The sequence below is a fragment of the Danio rerio genome, chromosome 3 (assembly GCF_052040795.2).
Source record: "Danio rerio strain M-AB ecotype USA chromosome 3, GRCz13ab, whole genome shotgun sequence".
Classification (NCBI taxonomy): domain Eukaryota; kingdom Metazoa; phylum Chordata; class Actinopteri; order Cypriniformes; family Danionidae; genus Danio; species Danio rerio.
In genome coordinates this window covers 18,533,899-18,555,402 of record NC_141023.1, presented here as the reverse complement: position 1 = coordinate 18,555,402, position 21,504 = coordinate 18,533,899, and the positions used below count along the sequence as shown (strand labels likewise).

General features: G+C 36.7%; 1 protein-coding gene across 1 annotated transcript in view; it reads left to right on the top strand.

Annotated features, from left to right (window-relative positions):
* Positions 1-21,504, top strand: part of grin2ca (glutamate receptor, ionotropic, N-methyl D-aspartate 2Ca) — a 129,580-nt gene that overhangs the window by 65,538 nt on the left and 42,538 nt on the right. The window contains 1 exon segment of the mRNA NM_001365787.1: positions 13,002-13,116. Coding sequence (NP_001352716.1) covers positions 13,002-13,116 — 115 coding nt within the window.

Genomic DNA, 21,504 nt, shown 5'->3' with positions numbered 1-21,504 from the left:
AGCCTTTTAGTACATACATTGTTCATTTTTATAATAAATTTAATAAAGTAAAAAGTAAATAAAATAAATAAATAAATAAAAAAATAATTATAATAAATGAATACATTTTATTTTTTTAAATAAATCCATTCATTAATTTTCGACCGCTTTTCCGGAGCCGGAGGCAGCAGTCTTAGGAGAGAACTACAGACTTCCCTCTCCCCAGACACTACCTACTGGTCTTCCGGGGGGATCTCGAGGCGTTCTCAGGCCAGCCAAGAGACATAGTCCTGTCAGCGTGTCCTGGGTCTTCCCCGAGGCCTCCCGGTGGGACATGCCTAGAACACCTCCCTAGGTAGACTTCCAGGAGGCATTTGAAACAGATGAGCCACCTCTGCTGACTTCTCTCAATGTGGAGGAGCAGCGGCTCTACTCCGAGCTCCTTCCGGGTGTCAGAGCTCCTCACCCTCTCCATAAGAGTGTGCCTGCCACCCTTTGTAGGAAATTCATTTCGGCCTATTCTATCCGACATCTTGTCCTTTCAGTCATGACCCAAAGCTCATGACCATAGTTGAGAGTAGGAACTTAGATTGACTGGTAAATCAAAAGCTTTGCCTTTGGCTCAGCTCCTTCTTTACCACAACGGAGCGGTACATCGACCGCATTACTGCTGCTGCTGCACCAATCCGCCTGTCAATCTCACGCTGCATCCCTCTCAGTCGTGAACAAAACCCAGAGAAACTTAAACTCCTTCACCTGAGGAAAGGATTTTCCTCCAACCTCCAACCAATTAATAATAAATAAAATAACAAATAAATATATAAATAAACAAATAAATAAATAAATAAATAAATGTTGTATATCAATGCATTAAAACATATAATATTGTCAGATTACCATTTTAGTACAGATATATTGTTCTTTTTTTAAAATAAATAAAGTAAATTGAGTAAAATAAACAAATAAACAAACAAACAAATAAATAAATTACAAACAATTAATATATGCAGATAACCATTTTGGTAACCAACCATACAGATACTGTCTGCATTTTTACCTAAACCGGCTGTGCAATTTTTTTTTTGTCTTCACATTCATAGGTATTACTGGATTAACTAAGTGTCTTTTTGGTAGAGCAAAGACATACACTTAAGTAACAGGCAATAGAAATGAAGTTCTGTAATGCTGTAAATAATGAAATAAATCAAATAAAAATCCATCAGAAATTGGACACCATCTGAGTACATTTGATATGATATTTTAGTGTACTTTGATATGGGAAAAGCTAATCCTAATTCCGCTTGCTATATACTGTAGTCAAATTGGTATGTAAACTGGGAATCAGCAACAGTCGGGCAGAGCTTTCACACAGCAGATGGGGGGTATTGGGTAAATCCATGTGTACAAATGTTATGAAATCTACGATAAGGTTAGTAAAACTCCAGAGTACCTCTGGATTTACCTGACCCAACAGGGTCCCATAAGCGAAATGAAGGTGGATGGATATAAAGCGACAGCAAGGTTTGAACATCTGCCAAGAGTTTTCTGTAGCAGGGCCAAAAACCAGGGTGCTCACTTTGCTGCACATCGGCCAGTCTGTGCCATCCGGATTTAGATACAGGGATCAGAGCGAAGATATACCGTGTGATGTGCCCTTTCTTGCCAGGGCTGCCCAAAAGAGCAATCTGGTGCCATCTGTGCCAGGGAACACAACAAATCCTATTTCGTCAGAAAATGTTTTAATCGTCCAGAGGGGGGCCAGAGTTTGAGCGGCAGAGGCAGAGAGAGGTGCTCTGTGATGGTGCAGTCCAAGGTCATTGTGTTGTAAATCGTGCTGGAGATCTCAGTGTGTGTGTGTGTTGCTGTAAAATACCACAAGTGGTTTTTATACCACACTAAAAAAATGCTGGGTTTCACACACACGATTTGTGATGGAACAACGTGAAGGAATTGTGGTAACATAGTAGTCTTTGCAAATTTAAGTGGGTTGACGATAAAAGTTTTCCCCAAGAACTCAAGAATTAGGTTGTTTCCAGTGGTGTAAAGTAACTAATTACAAATACTCAAATTGCTTGAGTAATTTTTTCAAACTAATTGAGTAGTTTTTCTCAGGAAATGTATTTTACTAAGTAGTTTTAAAAATGTGTACTTTTACTTTCCTTAGAGTACATTTATGTGCAGTATTGGTACTTTTACTCCACTTAGATGCATATCTACGTCTGATGATGTTACAGCTTAACGTTGTGTGGACATTACCACTGTGATGTCTATCAGACGTTGGATTTTGGTTGCCATACCTGATAAATAAATGGCAGTTTTTGACATCAATATGATGTTGGTTTAAGATGTTGACTCAACGTTGGATTTTGGTCACTTTCTAACAACCTAAAATCAACCAAATATCAATGTCACTTGATTAGATGCTGAATTTTAGTCACCTGACATCACAACTTAAATCTAACCTAATATTATTGTCTTTTGACGTGTGCCTGCTGGGCAATAACTAAATGCACTACAGAATGTTACATTTACACACACATGTACAAATTACATGTAAACGCATCAGCTTTTAACAGTGTCATACTCACTACTCTTGAGTACTTTTAAAAGGGCTACTTTTTACTCATACTTTGAGTAATTTTACAACAGATACTTTTACTCAACTTTAGGCAAGTAATGGTACTTTTACTTGAGTATGATTTTTCAGTACTCTTTCCACCACTGGTTGTTTCAGCTTATTTTATATAAGTAGTTTGAACAAACAGCAAACCAATTTTTTTTTATTTTCGAGTGCATTATTAAAGGATCATGAAACACCAAAACACATTTTTTGAGCTGTTGACAGTTGTATATGTGTCCCACACTGCTAAAAACACTATTAGGACACCTATATTACACTAAAAAGTGAAAATTTATTGTTTTTGCGTTATTTTGAGCAAATTCGTACTTCCGGTTTAAAACTAATTTTTGAAGCTGCATCACGGCCATGAAATCTTATCGTGTATTACAGTGTGTAGATGTTCGTACCTGGGTGTCCCGTATTACATCTCTGAGTGTGTTGCATTCAATCATGAGTATGGCTTGGTTCAAACCAATCAGCATGCTCCATTATGTATGCACTGCAACTTTATTAATATGCATGCTAGCTTTCTTAGACTGTACCTGAAACAGTGTTCAGACAGCAGAGAGACAACACACATCATGTTGGCAAAAGTTGTGGGAAAAGAGTAAGAATTGTTTGGAGATATGGGTCGCCAGTGTTGCTTTCATAATTTGAAGGTTTTGTTTTATTTTCTCTTTATGAGAGCGCTGCTGGACTAACGTGTGGATCAGAGCTCGTGACGCGCGGCAAAAATTTGTTTGTTTGGAACATTTTTTTACTCAAGAGCATTTCTCATCAATGGTAAGATCCGTATTTGCTGCTCGTCTTCTTTAAAAAAAGACGCAGCTCCAGTATGTGCTGATTGCCCTGTCTACAGATTCGGTAAGTGTGTGCGATAAGTGCTCTTTCTTTGTTCATTCAGATGGCAAATATATAGTTCGTATGGTCAGCAGTACTCTTTCAGTGTTTAAAGACAGACCTTAGTCAAAATGATTTCTAAGTTACTTAGTTTACAGTATGTTAAAATCACTACAATATTGAAAGATCCGCTGTAAATGCTGCTCTCTGTGTGTAAACACGTGAACACTGTAAGCAAACTTTTGCTAACCGTCGTGTTGAATTTGCCACATTTTGTGACAGGATAGTCTACACACACATGGCTTTCTGACCTACCGAGTGCATCTGAGTTACAGAGAAATGCAGAGGCTTTTTTCTCTTATCCGACGTGCGGTATCAAACATTTCACCGTCATTACACAGACTGTCTTTTCCCCTGCATGTGTGTTTGTTTTTCCTCGGTCAGAAGCGCGTGCCCACATGGCAACTCCCATTTTTATTCAAACCCTGCCCATTTTCCCTCCCCCGACACTCCCACCCAAACAGAGCTAGACAACCCTTTTCCTGACTTTTTTCAAACTAGAGGTGTGAAAACATCCTGCTGAAACGGGGGGTTTCATGGCCCTTTAAATGACGAGCTTCACACTTGTGTCATTTCAAACACGCAAACTATAAATCTTCCCACTTGCATTACTAAGAACTTTTAGAAGCATGTTTGTTTTAATGTCCAACTGAAACAGACATCATTACGCCTCTTAAGATGGCTCAATTATTACAATTACGAATCGGCTACACCAGCCGTCCCTAATCTTTTAATTACTGTGGACCGGTCAACACTTGGTAGTTGTACTGTGGCCAGGGGGCATTTGTTGGGTTCGGGGCCATGATGCTGGCGAGGTGGCTATAGGTGCATTTTCTTTATTTTTATTTTTATTGTATTTGCTGAACATTTCCAGTCAAATGCATAACAAGTCTTACAATATTTCGCATTTTAGCATAAACGTGCAAACAAAGTAACAAAAAGGTAAAAGAGACCAATAAAAGGAATAAAAAACAAGAGCGGGTATACATAACATTCACCAAAGAGAAGAGGAGTTTAGCTTTTTAAGTATATTCACAGTTCTGGTCGCTTTACAACTTGAAAGTCCTTTAAGAGTTTCAAAATAAATGTTTAAATCAGCCTTGAAATGGAAGATGTTAGGCTTCCTCTCCGACCATTTACACTTGTTTATATGAAACTTGCCTAATAATAACAACATATTTAACATAAACAAGAGATTCTTATCTACATCTTTTTATCTTTGTTAAATATGACATCCCTTTTCTTAATAATAATTCTATGACCACTCAGTATATTAAATAGACATTTAACATCAAACCAGAAATATTTTACATGCATACAATCAAAAAACAAATGCATAACAGTCTCGACATTGGCTACATTCTCTAGAAGACCATCAACCATTTAAGGATGACAAGCTGACAAACCATTGCTGCAGCTCTGATACAAGTTTTATTTATAGAGAAAATGAAAAAGCACTGCAGTTTTTAAGTTGTTCTGTGTTTGTCTGAGGTAATTAGTCAACCGAAATGTGAATATTACATACAAAATATGAAGCTGATTGGTCAGTTTTTGTCACACGACTAGCAGTGTGCTCACAGCATTCTGTTTTCAACTCAAATTCTTTCATCTCTATTGAAAATAAGGAGTTTTATAGACTTTTCATTGGGTCAGACTGAAAGATAAAGCTCGTCTCCTGCTAATCTAGCTGCAGTAGCATTTACTAGGCAAGGCTATACCAACAACTTTCTCAATCAAGCACTATTTGAGTTTCTGCTTATTTGCATGGTGGTTAGCCTGCTGTCTTTGGAACTGCTATGCTTTGGAACAGAGCTGAACTCATTAAAATTCCCCTGATAGCATGGCTTCTTGACAATATAATCTTGCTTTTGAGGGGATTTATTTTCCTGTTATTCATTCGGTTTTAGGGCAAAAAGATAAAAACGCCACCCAAATGATCTCGATCCAGAGGAGTCACCCTCACTATTGATGGGCCGCTTTTAATTAAGTTTGATTTTAATGCTCTGGCGATTAAGTCATTTTACCTGTTAATGAGATTACAGCAGATTATCAGATTACGCTGGCTTTTCACACAGATGACACTCAAGCGTGCCCATAATACTCAGGGGGTTTTTCAGCACCTCCGCTGGGACACTGCATGTGTGTAGAGATGAGACAAGGCTGTCCAATATCCCACCCACAGCGAGACTGAATTATGGTGCATGATGAATCATGTGGCTGTAATTATATGATTTAATAATGCTTTGGGCATAGGAGCTAATGTTTTGAACAACAGAAGCAGTGAAGCAACAAAGGTGCATCGGACTTTGTGAAGTAATAATTGAGTTTGTTCTGATCCATTTATACCGGATCTGTGGTGTTGTGTAAACTTTAGCAGTTCAACAATACTAATGATGCCCATGACGATGTGTAAAAGACATCTGTGTTTTTTGCCTCGTCTCTAATGAAGAGAATTCAGAAGCTGTGCCATCAACGGTTTATGACAATATATTGTAGTAGACTCATATCAAAAATGCTATAGTAATTTATAGTGAAGTAAATACTGTAGTAAACTGCTCGACTTAATCTGTTGTGGTAATTCTATAGTTGCTGTGGTAATCCAACTATAGTAATATAAACCAATGACCCAAAACTGCACTACAAATGCATTTCTACTACAGTAGGACTACAGTGTATATCTATATATTAAAATACACCACCGTTTACAGTAGTAAAAACTGAAGTATTTAATTTATTACAGTTGTAGTTCTATTCACTCATTCATTTTCTTTTCGGCTGAGTCCCTTTATTAATTAGGGGTCTCCACAGTGGAATGACTGTGGGGGGAAACGGGAGCACCAGGGGGAAACCCTCGTGAACGAGGGGAGTATATGCAAATTCCACACAGAAATGCTAATTGATCCAGCCGAGGCTCGAACCAGTAACCTTATTGCTGTGAGGCGATTGTGCTACCCACTGTGCCACCGTGCTGCCTGTTGTATTTCTAAATAGTTCCAACTTGTTTTAAATACTACCCTATACCGTATATAACATTTTATATTAAATGGTGCAAAAATATTATGCAGGGGGGGGGGGGGGGGAGTGCAACGCAGAGATACCAGAAGCTCAGCAGGGAGCCGGAGCTATTGGTATGGCTGCTGGTTGCTGGGCCGCCGAGCTACCTATTTTGGATAAAGGTGGAAGAAGGGGGAGGAGGGGGGATTCTTCAAGACAAAGATAGTTGTAAGTGGAAAAGGAGGAGATATATATAGGAACTAGGGATCCTTGATTGAAGGATCGTGATTAGCTAATATGAGACAGCTGGTTTAATCATGAGTACATACTCCTCTCGAAACTAGTTTAATAAATTAAACTTCACAAAATTTAAAAAAAATCCCATTAACTGTTTACCGGACGTTTATCAGTATGGGGAGAAACACTAGCTGTGCATATACACGATTACTTTAGAATTTTTTTGATGTGAGGACATAAAAACCTGCCCAGCGGCCACCTTGATGTCAGAACAACATCAAGAAATGAGTCCAAAACATGTCTAAAATGCAAATAGATTTGATGTCAATTCACTACCTTGATGTCAAAATAACATTAAATTGACATCTAACATTGGCGTCAAAAAAAAATTGTTACCAATGTTAGATGGCAATTTGATGTAATTTTGATATCAAGGTAGTTTACATGCATTGTAGGGATAAAATCCAGTGTAAATTTGGAATTTGCAATTAAAGCCTTCAAATGACTAAAACTTTTAATATATCATAACACATTTTCCATATTATAATACAAACCTTGCTTTAGACATGCTCGAAAGCAACACTTAATAGAACTATATACATACATGATGCAGCATAGGCTTATTCTGAAATCGTAGCCCCATATACATTCCTGGAGATCACAAATTATGAAGCCGGAAGTATGTATGGCTGCATTTCATTTTTAAAACAAACACTATGGAGCAGTATGATGGCGCTCCTTTTTGTGCTTACCTCCTTATGGACAGCTTTCCCACTGCTACAAGTATGTCTAATAGTCTGCCGAAGAACTGTTCCAAAAAAACACGTGAGAAAAAAACAGAAGCCAATAGTAAAAGCCTGAAAACATGGTATAAATCAGGTAAAAGCTTTTTTTTCTGGATTACTTTTTAAATTTGTCGGTTGGGTTAAGGGAAGTGGGAGGGCGAGACAATCTGTGCTTTTGACAACACTATTGGTTTGGTTTAGGGAGGAAGGAGGGTGGGTCAGTCGATCGGTCAGTCAGTCAGAAGCAGCCTCTGGTGGATTTATGCAAGAACAGCAGGCGCAAATAGCACTCAAGAGAGAAATTTGAGATCGCAAAAATCATGCACAGCAGGTTCTGGTAGATTTGTGAAGACAAAAACAGCAAAAATCCACAAAAAAAAAAAAAACCCTTCTGGGATATATTTGGAGCTCTCCAAAATTGAATATAGCGATACGTTTACAGGACGAGTATGATTTGACTCATTCTGCATAAGCTAAGTGTTAAAATACGGCCAAAAATCAAATCTATAATTATACAAGAAACTTCAATATGTGCCAGAGTTCTGCTACCATGTTAAATCATCCACACAACATGCTATTAATGTGCTACAACATGCTACAAAATGCTACAAGATACATTTGTGCTAGCAGTATCCCAAATACTGTAACACTAGAAGTGCTTCACAAGCTAGTACTGTAGAGTGTTTTATCATTATAGCAACATGACAATCATGCTAGCAGTGTGATCAAATATGCTAGAAATGTGCTAAATAATGTCAACAACATGCTAGCAATTTGAAACGGCAATGTTTTTAATTTAATAGATATAGAAACTACAAACTGCTGCAAAAATGCTTACATTTTTATAATATGACCTTCTCTGGCAAATTACAACACCTATGACATTTTTGCATGTCCTACAATACACTTTACGATAGGTTTTCATTATGTTGGTAAAGTATTTGCTTAAATGAACTAAGGGCATACATTCAGCCTGATCTCATGAGAAAACAAACTAATTTTTGTATGTATTGGCAAAACAGTGGCTAACTGGTAGGAATTCGTACAATTTAGTTCATATAGATATGTACAATTTTTAACCAACTTTTGTCATTTAGGGTGTACTCACACTATGCTATCCGAACCGTGCCCAAGGCCGTTTCTCGGTTCGTTTGAGAAGTGTGAGTGCTCTGAATCAGTCTCAGGCACGGTTCACTTGGCCGGCCCTGGCCGCTTGGAAGAGGTGTGCCAGAGCACGGTTCACTTGGTCCGAAACTGGAGACGAGACGTGGCTTTTATGGGACTGCTTCATTACCTCCTAATACCTGCAGCACGAGGACTGTATGATTGTTTATGAGCATCAAAAGTGGCTGATCTGTTCAGCGAAATATTAACGATATATCTAAAGAAATTTGCTCTGTGCTGAGCGAGAGCGCACTGGGTCTGTTGGCGTTTCTGTGTGGAGTGTATGTGTGTTTCCCAGTGCAGGGTTACAGCTGGAAGGGCATCCGCTGCGTAAAATGTTAGATAAGATGGCGGTTCATTCCGCTGTGGCAACCACTGATTATTAAAAGGACTAAGCCAAAGGAAAATGAATCAATGAATAAGTAAAATTCTTTAAGACAGTACTATATCACCCCTTTAAGGTATAATTTATGCTGAACTTGAATATTAAGGTTGGGTATTTTTTAAGCCTCTAACATTAAATAATGCAGTTTGTGTAGTTCTTCTCCATTTCTTGTGATTTTTTGGTGGAATAGGATTGTTCTTCTGAAAGTAATGATTTCTCCTGACACAGATCCTGCTCCACAATGAGCTCTTTCTGTGCATTTGGAACCGGGTTGATTTAGATGGTTATAATGGAGATCTACGAGAAGTGAAGGAGCCACAAAAATGAGAAACAATGTCCTCTGGGAGGCAGAAGTGGAAGTGTTGGCATGGTTTTGGCAGTTCCCATAGCTTTGGGAATTTGTTTCAGCTGAATAGGTTTGCAAAGTTTGTTTTCCAATGCTCCACAATAATTACCAGGATGCTGCGAAACCCTGAGAGGCCAAAAAAATGTGAAAAAGTCTGCTACTATATGAAACTGGGGACACTGTTTGACAGGCAGAAATGTGCCTCGAACACACCACATATACTGTAGAGTGTTCTGGGTAGTTTTCTATGCAGTTTCTAGGACATGGGTGTCCAAACTCGGTCCTGGAGGGCCAGTTCCCTGCTGAGACTAGCTCTAGCTTGCCTCAACACACCTGCCAGGAAGTTTGTAGTAAATCTACTAAGAGCTTGATTATCTGGTTCAGGTGTGTTTGATTAGGGTTAGAGCTAAACTCTCAAGCAAGGACACAGCCCTCCAGGACCAGGTTTGGAGACCCCAGTTCTAGGGTGTTTTGCAGTGTTTCCATTGTGTTACAATGCAGTGCAAATGTCGGGGGGTTTAATAAATTTTGAGGGCCAAGGCTAATTTTATATTGGATGGCCTCCACTTTGTTCCTCCACCTTTTAGAAATAATAGAAAAGAATCTGAAAATGAATGGTCATTAAACCCTCACCAGCAAACCTACAAAAACAGTTTAAATCAAGTAAATGTCATTAGGAAGGCTTTATCCTTTACATCACCAGCCAGGCAGCAGTATTAGGCAGATAATGCCTCTTCAAATGGGTTTGCCAACTTGCAATAACAGGATGAAGCAGCTCAAATCTGTGCTCATGATGCTCAAGAAACAATGAAATCTTCTCTAGTGCATGACACATTTCTAAGCTTACATGTTTTCCCATATTTGATGCAGTCTTTTACAGTGTTGGGTAAGTTACTTTAAAAAAGTAAAAGATTACAAATTACTCATTACTACTGGAAAATTGTAATCTGATTACATTACTAATTACCCAATGCAAAAAGTAATCAGATTACCAAAACATGGAGTTGAAGTCAGAATTATTAAACCCCCTGAATTATTAGGCCCTGTTTATTTTTTCCCCAATTCCTGTTTAACAGAGAGAAGTTTTTCAACACATTTCTAAACATAATAGTTTTAATAACTCATTTCCAATAACTGATTTATTTTATCTTTGCCATGATGACAGTACATAATATTTTACTAGATATTTTTCAAGACACTTCTATACAGCTTAAAGTGACAATTAAAGGCTTAACTATGTTAACTAGGCATGCTAGGGTAATTAGGCAAGTTATTGTACATGGATGGCTTGTTCTGTAGATTATTTTAAAAAATAAAGCGTAAAGTGGGCTAATAATTGTGACCTTAAAATGTTTTTTTTTTAATTAAAAACTGCTTTTATTCTAGCTGTAATAAAACAAATAAGACTTTCTCCAGAAGAAAAAAATAATATCAGACACACTGTGAAGATTTCAACTGTATATTTGATAAATATACCCATAAAAATACAAAATAAACTGCTGCTCTTTCAGTAATTTAATATTCACTGAAAAACATTACAATGGGTTGATCACAGCAGCTTGACATATTCAAAAGACTTAAAGAGTTCACCCAAAACTTAAAATTCTCTCATTCACTTGTTCCAAACCTGTTTGTCTTTTTTTTAACACAAAAGATGACAAGAAAACTGGATACCTGTGACCATTTACATTGCAAAACCACTGCAGTGCTGAAGTGTTTTGTGTTTGTCTGAGATAATTAGTCTACCGAAATGTGTATATTACATACAAAGCATGAAGCTGATCGGTCAGTTCTTGTCGAGTGACTTGTGATTTTCAACTGGTGCGCATCGAAAATGTAAGCGTGCACAATATGCACTTCGTATATGTGTGCGCAAGCTGCACGTCTTCATTGGAAATAACAAACTTACATGCACAAAACATATGTGATATATGTGTAATATGTGAGATACTTTTAGGCCTGATTCTGTACAAAAATTCTGTTTAGGCTGAGTTGGACTGCTGTGTTTTTTGGTGCTGGTGTGTTTCTTGGTGACGGATATTGTCGTAGAATGCTTGAACAAGTCGAGTCAAAAGCAGTCGAAAGTTTTATAGAGACGGCATTTCACTGCGACATTTTTTTTTATGCTCAATGAAATCAAAGTAATGTCTGTATCTCCACTTGAAGAAGCAACCACTTTCATCAGCAGCCATTTCAGCTCACGTTCTTCAGCAAAACAAAAGTGCATGCTTATTAAGTGGCTTTGCAGCGGAAAACGGGACTTAAATAAAGCATTTTTTCTTCACAAAACTATCTTTGTACGCAAGTAACACAATTACACTGACTTTAGTAACTGTAATCAAATTACACAAATTTAAAATGTAATTCATTGCATTTCTGCGTTCCCCAAAAATGTAATTAGAATACAGTAACATATTACTGTGGACTGCGTTACACCCAACTTTGGTCTTTTGTAACAAATAAGTCAATATTTTATTACTGTTGACATTTTTTTTAGCTGTCAGACAGTTGTTTTTGTTGTAATGCATTGTGTTTGGCACTTGACTGTTAGGCTGCCATCTCTGCCAATTTTAACTGAAACTATTCTGTGAATTGCACATAAAAAAATAATCAATATCAAAACTCCCATTTGCTGAATCTTAATTACACAGTGCGTTTACAATGTCTACCATCGTGTTTGTTTACATTTATTATTAACATTTACATAAATATTTGCATTACATTTGTTAAATATATGTATGCACATTACAATACATGTTTATATTAAGATGTCTTTGAAGATGTCTGCCATAAATTACACACTGAATCTTTATATATTGTGTGTTTAAGAACTCACCATTGAACATTTTTTTGAGAAGATTCTAATTCCTCTGATCGACTCATCACTCAGCAAAAACAATGTAAATAGACACATTCATTGCTCTCCAGAGTATAGACACAAACACTCACTGGAGTCCTGATCAACAGAAAGAGCCTAGTTTATTTTAGAAATACAATATAATTACTCTGTTTCTGTGTGGAGTTTGCATGTTCTCCCTGCGTTCGCGTGGGTTTCCTCCGGGAGCTCCGGTTTCCCCCACAGTCCAAAGACATGCGGTACAGGTGAATTGGGTAGGCTAAATTGGTCGTAGTGAGTGTGTGTGTGCGTGTGGATGTTTCCCAAAGATGGGTTGCAGCTGGAAGGGCATCCACTGTGTAAAAACGTGCTGGATAAGTTGGCGCTTCATTCCGCAGTGGCGACCCCAGATTAATAAAGGGACTAAGCCGACAAGAAAATTAATGAATGAATATAATTACTCCACAATAGTTGAGAACTCACATACTGTATTTGTCATGAGCACTTTCTTTTGCATTCACGGGTATGCGTTGAACTCAACAGCCCCCAAAGAATGCACCTGCTTCAGTATAAATTACTGATTTAAAACGAGTCCGCTGCGGAAAAGTTGTTAGTTTAGTCTTTTATTTTGTGGTTGGTCATTTGTTCTGGGAGACTTGTATGCTTTCATCTGTGAATCATAATTGATTTGATGTTAATTAATTATTGATATTCTACAAATATCATTTAGAAAACATCTGTCTGATTTTTTGCAGGCATATGCTGAATGTGTCGTGGGAGAACACTGATTTCTCCTTCAACAGTGATGGATATCTGGTCAACCCTTCAATGATCATAATCACTCTGGACCGTGGGAGACAGTGGGATAAGGTAAGGATGTTTTTTGTGCTTGTACAATTGAATTTCCTTCTGCCATACTCTATTCAAAAGGTTGCACCTCCAATGGCATCATCAATTTTAACGCGCCTCCGCAGGTTTCATTGCCCTCAGGGTAGTTGTGAGTCAAAATGCCACAGACAAACAGCATGTGTACCTCAGTGTTATTCATCTGAAATATGTCAACTTCCACTTTTTATTTTCAGAAAATGGAACATAAAATTAAACATTTATGTTTCTTACCGGAGCTGGACGGCATCTTCTGTGCATCATCTGGTTTTATGACCAAAGCATTCTCTGATGGCCTGCATTTTTATTGTGGTCAACATAAATTATAGCATATAGTATATCTGCTGCATTTTTACATGTCAGTGATAACAATTGAAACACAGTCAGCCTCCTCATTCATGGAAAGCTGCACAAAAACATTCTTTCCTTCTTCGTCTTATTTGATAGAATAAATAAGTGAATAAACTTAATTGGTCAAGGATATACGCAAAAAAGTTTTTAAAAACAAAACCTATTTCCATTGTGGTCCTTTATGTCAAGTACAGATTATACTACTCCCATTAATAGCTAGGGCTGGGCCAATAAACAGTATTATATCGAATCATGATCTATTTATTGTTTATCTGTCAATAAAAGTGATAAGCTCTGAACTTTTTTTTTTTCTCTATATTGATCTAATAGCCAATCACACAGCAGAAATGTGCAACAATAGGTATCTAAAGTGTGTTGATATTAGAGATGTACCTAATTTTTGGCCACCGAAAATTTATCAGCCGAAAATATGTTATGCCATTTAATGGACCCTCTAATTGTTGTGGCTTAACTTGTTGTTTGGCTATTCTATTAATTCTGGAAGCATAGACAACTTATATTGAAATATATATCGTCATCGTTCAATATGGAAAATAATTGTCGAGATTGCATTTTTTATCATATCGGCCAACCCTAGTAACAAGTATACGGTGACATTAAATTATAAAAAATTAATACAAATACAAATCACAAAGTAATTATATAAAACATACTGTAAAATCCATCGCCCATACTAATCTGCTTAAGAGCCAGCTTTTAGATTTTAAACTAATACCAACCAATATTCACAGGCAATTTATTCCATAGCAGTGCCCCAGAATATTTAAAAGGCCGATGACCAGAAGCAGTTTTAAAACAACAATGTAAAATCCATACGACTTTACCTAGTTTTATAACAGGTCCGGGACACACCAAGTCAAAGTCAAAGTCAAAAAGAAATGTCAGCTGCAACTGGTCCCATCTGGACCTAAAATCTACAAATGAACACAAAATTGGACAAAAGCCTACTGAAAATGATCTCTATCTTTATAACATAGGGTTCTTTCACACTTTTTTCAGTTGACTGGTCAGAACCCAAGTTCGACTGTCCCCCCTTTCCACCTTCTAAGCTTGTTTGTTCACTGTCTTTTTTCCCTCTGAACCCCTGTACGTTTGCTCAGTGTTGGGAAAAGGTACTTTTGAAAGTAATGCATTACAATATTGACTTACTTCCCCCCAAAAAGTAACTAATTGCATTAATTAGTTACTTTTTATGGAAAGTAAGGCGTTATATTACTTTTGAGTTGCTTTCGCAAGTTGCTTTACTTACCTGAGGTTTGATCTCTTTCAGAACTTGCAGGTGTTTTTTCACCTATTTTATAGAGTAGCTCTGCATTTGACAACACACTGTGTAACCTAAACATTAATTTTCCTTTAAAAAAATGTAGGATAAAATTATATTCTGAGAATTGTCTGAGCCCAGAGATGTACATGCTGTATATAGAGATTAAAGAAAGCATGTAAAGTAAAGTGTTTGCTACTTTTGTATGTTTTGGGTTATTAGCTAAGTAAATTCACTGTCCATTAAGTTAATAATTGCAATAAAGCCTAAGAGTACAAATAAGAAATAATTTATATTAAGGCAAAAACAGATCTTAAACCTTTAAAATGTTTAATAACAAAATCAACAGTAAGACGATAAAAAAACATTCCCAAATCAAAATAAAGCTTTTTTGAGCTTTATACATTGAATAAACTGCATAATACATACTTAAATAAGTATGTAAACTGTTTCCAAAAAGAGAAAAAACCTTACTATATTACAAAACGTAGTCACTTCTACAGTAGACAGTGGCTGCATCTTCTTAACAATAAAAGAAATAACCATTTTTTTTACTTTAGTCGAATTTATAGTTTTACCTGGAGAACGTGAACTGATGTCATACAGAGGTGATGTGGGGTGCGGGTGTAGTGCTTTGCATCCATTTTTGTTTTTTTTTAATGTCGTGTTTCTTTCAGTTGTCCAGAGTTTTACTTACACATAATCTACACTTAACGACAATACACTTCTTTTCTTCGATGAGTTCAAAATAACAAGAAACCACTGCAAAAATGTAAGTCTCCGGCCTGCCATTTTTTCTGTTTCTGACTGTCTGTAGTGATGATGATGGGCGATTCACAAATGAATCGTTTGTTTTAACTTAATCTTCTAAGTGAACCAGTTCAACCAGTTCATTAAAATGAACAGAGTTGTCGTAAAACGGTTTGCGTCTTCAGTAAATACTAACATTCCGGATACCCCATCTGACTCAAAATAAGCCCATATCAGTTAGTAGATTCAGTTACTAGAACAGTACACCGACTCATCTGCTGTGAAAAAAAGACCTGATGATGATGAGTGCGAGCAGACTGTCTGTTCCATCGCAGCACTCTCTCTCATTGAGTGTGTGATTCAACCTGACTAAGGTCATTTTTATTATGCAATATATTTAATAAAAGCCAATTAAGCAAGGTAAAAAGTAACTTGTCCTAAAAAAATTTAAAGTAACTCAAATAATATGACTTATTTTTAAAATTAATACGTTATATTACTCGTTACTTTGGAAATTTAATATTATTACATGATGTGCGTTACTTATAACACGTTACCCCCAACACTGCGCTTGCGTCATCAAGCTGCTGTTGTATGTTCAGCTGTTGCTAGGCGCCATGGCACCAAAATGGAAGACGTATGCAGATCGCAGTCAAAGCAGTCTGCTTTTACAGAATCTTTTGGTTTTGGTAACATACAGAGAGCAACTTGTATCAATTTGCCACAAAAATATTAAACCTGTTCAGATCATGTGTGCAGAAATTGTTTTTGGAGGAGACACGCAGTCATTATGACTGTGTTTTCCACTTGGTCAGTCATGCTTGTCACCAAGCTAGCACAAGGGTGATACTAGGGCTGGGCGGTATATCGACTTCTGGGGATATATATAGATATAATTCCCCAATGCGATGCGGGATTATTCAATATTAATCATATTGATATGGTTTAAGGCCACACGTACGCATTCTGCATGAAACAGACCACTACAAGGTAACACGCGAGGTCCACTTGCACAAATATGCGCATGCGCAAATGAATGATTTCCCTCATGAGTCATACAAAAGATTTGTTCAAAATGAACGAATGATTCAACGACCCATCACTGACATGACATGGAGGAACATGCAGAGCCGGTGTTGTATCAAATAAATCTGACTCCCCCTCACGTGCACACACGTCACACAGCCCCTGCAGCTGTCACAGCGGTTTATCAGAAACCTTTTATCGATCATTTCTTCCATAATTGACAGCAAAACCGAACACAGAAGCCTAGTCAAATTGACAAGCAGCACCTGAATGTGTTCACAAGAATTAAAAATGCCAAAATGGGACGAATTTATATCACATTTGGACCCTTGCAACCACCTCATATTCACTGATTATAACTTCAGCATTTATTACACGACAGTCTCTTCTTTACATTTACGTTATAACACATTTAGCTCTGCGTTCAGCTTTTTTATAATGACTGTTTACATTTACATGCTTAACCAGCATTTCATCACAGTACTCTCAAACAATTTTGTTACTTCTCATATCTATAGTCTAATCATTTTCATCTTCTTATTTAATATTTAGTAAAACAAGTTTAGTCAAAACAAAATTAAAGTAAAAGTGTAGAATTTTTAACATGGAGTGAAAGACTTATCTTTAGATTTCTTCGATTTGTGCACTGTTTACTAATTGTGCACAATACATACATGTAAATGTGTAACTAAAAAAACATACACGTACAGCTGATTTAATTGTTGTTTATAAATCACACAACTATACAGGATTACTTATAACAACACTGTATTTGTGACATAAAATACTTTTTCATATTTACAGTACATTCAATGTGGTTCTTTTCTATCCTACAATTTTTAGTGTGTTACTAATTACTGTGAGTGCGATCCTTTTTGCTCTGATAATGTAGCTCTGTTTTCTATGTTTACGTTGTTATTTGCACAACAGCACAGTAGTGCTGTGTACAGTGCTAAGCAGGAAAAAAAAACTGTACTGTATTTATATATCAAAGATTTTTTTTAAAGTTTGAAATGTTGTGCTTATAACTTTTAGTTTTAAGCAGAAGAAAAACCTGCACTGTATTTTGTTTATCAAGGATTTCTGCAGCAGTTATTTTTTGTGCAGCTGTTTATTTGTAAACAGGGAGTGAAACCCCTGTCTTTGAATCATATTTTGCTCAAAAAAGTGTTTAATAAAGTCTTAATAAAGGCTTTAACTCTCCAGTGACCATTTATGGGAAAATACCAGATATATATTGTATACCATCATTCCTCCTAAATATACTGGGATGTGCTTTTTTTTTTTTGCCCATATCGCCCAGCCCTAGGTGATAGACAGACTTACTGTACATACATGAATGGATGTTATGACAACTAAAGTTTGTTGGTGGTGGTTCACTTCTGTCATTTGGTATGAGTGCATTCATATCAGAACCGTACCCTATACCACTTCTTTCGGGTAAACTCGAGAACAGTTCATGGGTAAGCACTTGAGTTCAGAAGACATAGTTCACACAAGCTAAAAGTATTATACTTTGACCGTAAACAAACCCGGGTGTGGACCAAAAGTGCTAGTGTGCAAGCACCCTTAGATGTATGTTTTAATACCTGTAGGTGGATTCTTTATTATCAATGGACATCAGGACCAGTGCTGCACATACAAACCACAAACCAACCAGTGTTTATACCATTTTCACAGTACATCTTGCTCAGCACAGATGGATTCACTTTTATAAATATGCCTGATAATCTGAGCCATATAGTTTACACAAATGTAAGAAATGCCACAAATTGACGCCCAGCTTCTTTAAGTTCCCTCATGACTTGCGCTGTTTGCTAGTTTTGTCACTTCTGTTTATTGGGAAGGCTGCCTATGAAGTCTGTTTGTTTTGGTTCAGGGCCTCAAAAAACTGTCCAGCAGTCTTTAAGCAATTACTCGCTATTGATATTTTCTTCATGTTGGACTCGGTTCATATTGGGGGTGGAATCTTGGCCAAAAAGCCCTGGCAGAGGCCATGCTTTTTTTCCCTCCAGGTGGAGTGAAGTTATATCAGGACTTGAGAGTGATGCAACACTCATTTGGATCACAACCAAGAGAGAAAGCCATGCAGAATAAAAACAAAGCGAGATGTGATGAGATGTCGGCCATTCTGATTTGGCGTCAAACTCAGCACAGTCATCACGCTGAGCTGAACACACGCAGGCTCCTGTAATCAAATACCTTCTTGCTATTTTCAACAAGGTGGAATGTCATGACAATAGGATTCTGTCATTTTGTGCTCTGAAAGGACATTGATTAGGCTGGCAGGAGCTTGTTTCTCTCAAAACATTCAAAAATATATTTGTTTTTTTGGGTTTAATAAGCATACATGCACCAGTAACAAATAGATTGAGAGAAAACAAACAATTCCTTAGATGTTGCTCATAACTCAGGAGACCTAAAAGATGGCCATGATTGTGTTGTTTTTCTTTTGAGGATTTTAAAAGTTTTGCATCCTTACACAAAATTTTAAGAAATGTTTGTGTACAAATATAAACAAGAAAGCTGGATTAATGGCTTAATGCATTGGTGTACATAATAATCAAGCAGTAAATGTCCCACAAACTGAAATATTATGGCTTTTATTCCATTCCTTTTCATCCATGTAAAGTGGTTTCAATATGCAATCTGCATTGTATAAGGCACTATAAAAATAAAGATGACTTGACTTTAATAAGGTCTTTGCTCAAAACAAGCACAACATTGTCCTGCAACATTTTAAAAGAGAACCTTACCAGTGGTTAGCACTGTTGCCTAGTTTGTATGTTTTCCCCGTGTTTGTGTGGGTTTCCTCCAGGTGCTCCGGTTTTCACCACAGTCCAAAGACATGCGATTTAAGTGAATTGGATTGAGCTAAACTGGTCGTTGTGTATGTGTGAATGCGAGAGTGTATGGGTGATTCCCATTACTGGGTAAAACATATGCTGGAATAGTTGGCGGTTTATTTCGCGGTGGTGACCCCTGATAAATCAGGGACTAAGCTGAAGTAAAATGAATGAATGAATTTTAGACGGACAGCAGTTGCTTTAAACAGCAATTTATTACATTAAACAACATCATTTTGAACCTTTCACACATCATTGTGCCATTTTCTGTGTAATTACACAAAAACTTCCAGTTTGGTTTTTAATCTGATCAAGCATTTACAAGTCAGATTGAAATTAGTAATAAAAGTTTATCCTATTCATATCAAATACAACATGAGAAGCATTTCCATTCATATTGGACTCTTAAACTGCTAATAGGGCCCTATCATACACCCAGTGCAAGACATGTTTGGCGTCATTTGTTGCTATTTTCAGACCAGCGCAACCCTAATTTTCATGTTTTGCGACACAGTGTTTAAATAGCAAATCCATTTGCACCACTTTGTGGATTCATGGGTGTGCCGGTCTATAAAGGAGGTGTGTTAAGCTGCATTGTTGGCATGATACTATTTTGAGGAACTGAAATAGACTGCGCAGTTTACCAACTAAAAGCTAGTCTGAAGTCCAGCTCCTATACAGGTTCAAATGTTTAAACATACTTAATACACACAATATACAGCAATGCACAACTTTTGTTACATATGAAAAAAAATTGAAGGATTAAAATGTTACAAACATTTTTTTTTATTATTTTCTATATAAATATAAAAGCCACTGCCTCCATGCCTTCTTCACCTCGGGGGGCTTTTTATTTATGACAATCTGCTTTTGTATATTGTTATTAGTATTATTACTATTATTATATGCATATTTATGTTTGTTTTAATAAAAACAAGTTTAGAAGTGTCCACCTGTCAGTTTTTGGAGACATATGCATCACCATATGGGGCAAAAGAATAGGATGTGTGTTTGAATGTACAGTAAATCAGTTTTAAAAAGAACTGAACTGAGAACTGAAACTAGAACTGAACTAAAAACACACCCAGAACTCATTGAGAGAATAAGCACATCCATATTAGTCCTAGAGCATTTTTTCCCATCCTTAAAATAGCAAAAGTGGATTCGGACATGTCCTTAATTGCACCTAGATTGTTAAAATAGAACCCATATCGGAATTCATTGTGGGGGTTTTTAAATGCATCTATTAAAGACTAATTTGATGACATAGTCTGATTCTTTAAAAATAAAAAAAATTACTCAAAGTACGATTTATTCACAGATTGGAATCAACTGCTTGACACACTTTTCCTACCACTAACAATCAGAACACTTTCAGTAAATTACTACTTCAATAAAATGGCTTGTGTGAAATTTATCAATAATTTAATACATAATAATTTATATAATCTAATACTTTAAAAAGTAAATAATAATTAATTGGGTGACATGGTGGCACAGTGGGTAGCACGTTTGCCTCACAGCAAGAAGGTCGTTGGTTCGAGCCTCAGCTGGGTCAGTTGGCGTTTTTGTACGGAGTTTGCATGTTCTCCTCGTGCTCGCATGTTTCCTCCGGGTGCTCCGGTTCCCCTCACAAGTCCAAAGACATGCGCTATAGGTAAATTGGGTATGCTAAAATTGACTGTAGTGTATAAGTGTGTGTGAATTAGTGTGTATGGATGTTTCCCAGTAATGGGTTGCAGCTGGAAGGGCATTCATTTTTATCACCACTCTTCCAATAAGAGTGTCTTAAAGACGGCAGAGCATGTCAGACACTAGAGAACATTTGTTTGGTCAGAAGAATTAATGAGAATATGAGGTGACGTCCAAAAATTTATTCATTTAAGCAGAAGTGAACAAACTGCAAGGTTTAGATATTTATATCAGGTTTATATCTTTTAAACATGAATTTTGTCACTGTGTTGGAGCACACTAGCTTACAGACAAACTTAAAAACAAATATACCAATAGTAACATCTCTATATATATATATATATATATATATATATATATATATATATATATATATATATATATATATATATATATATATATATATATAAATTTAACGGGACCTTT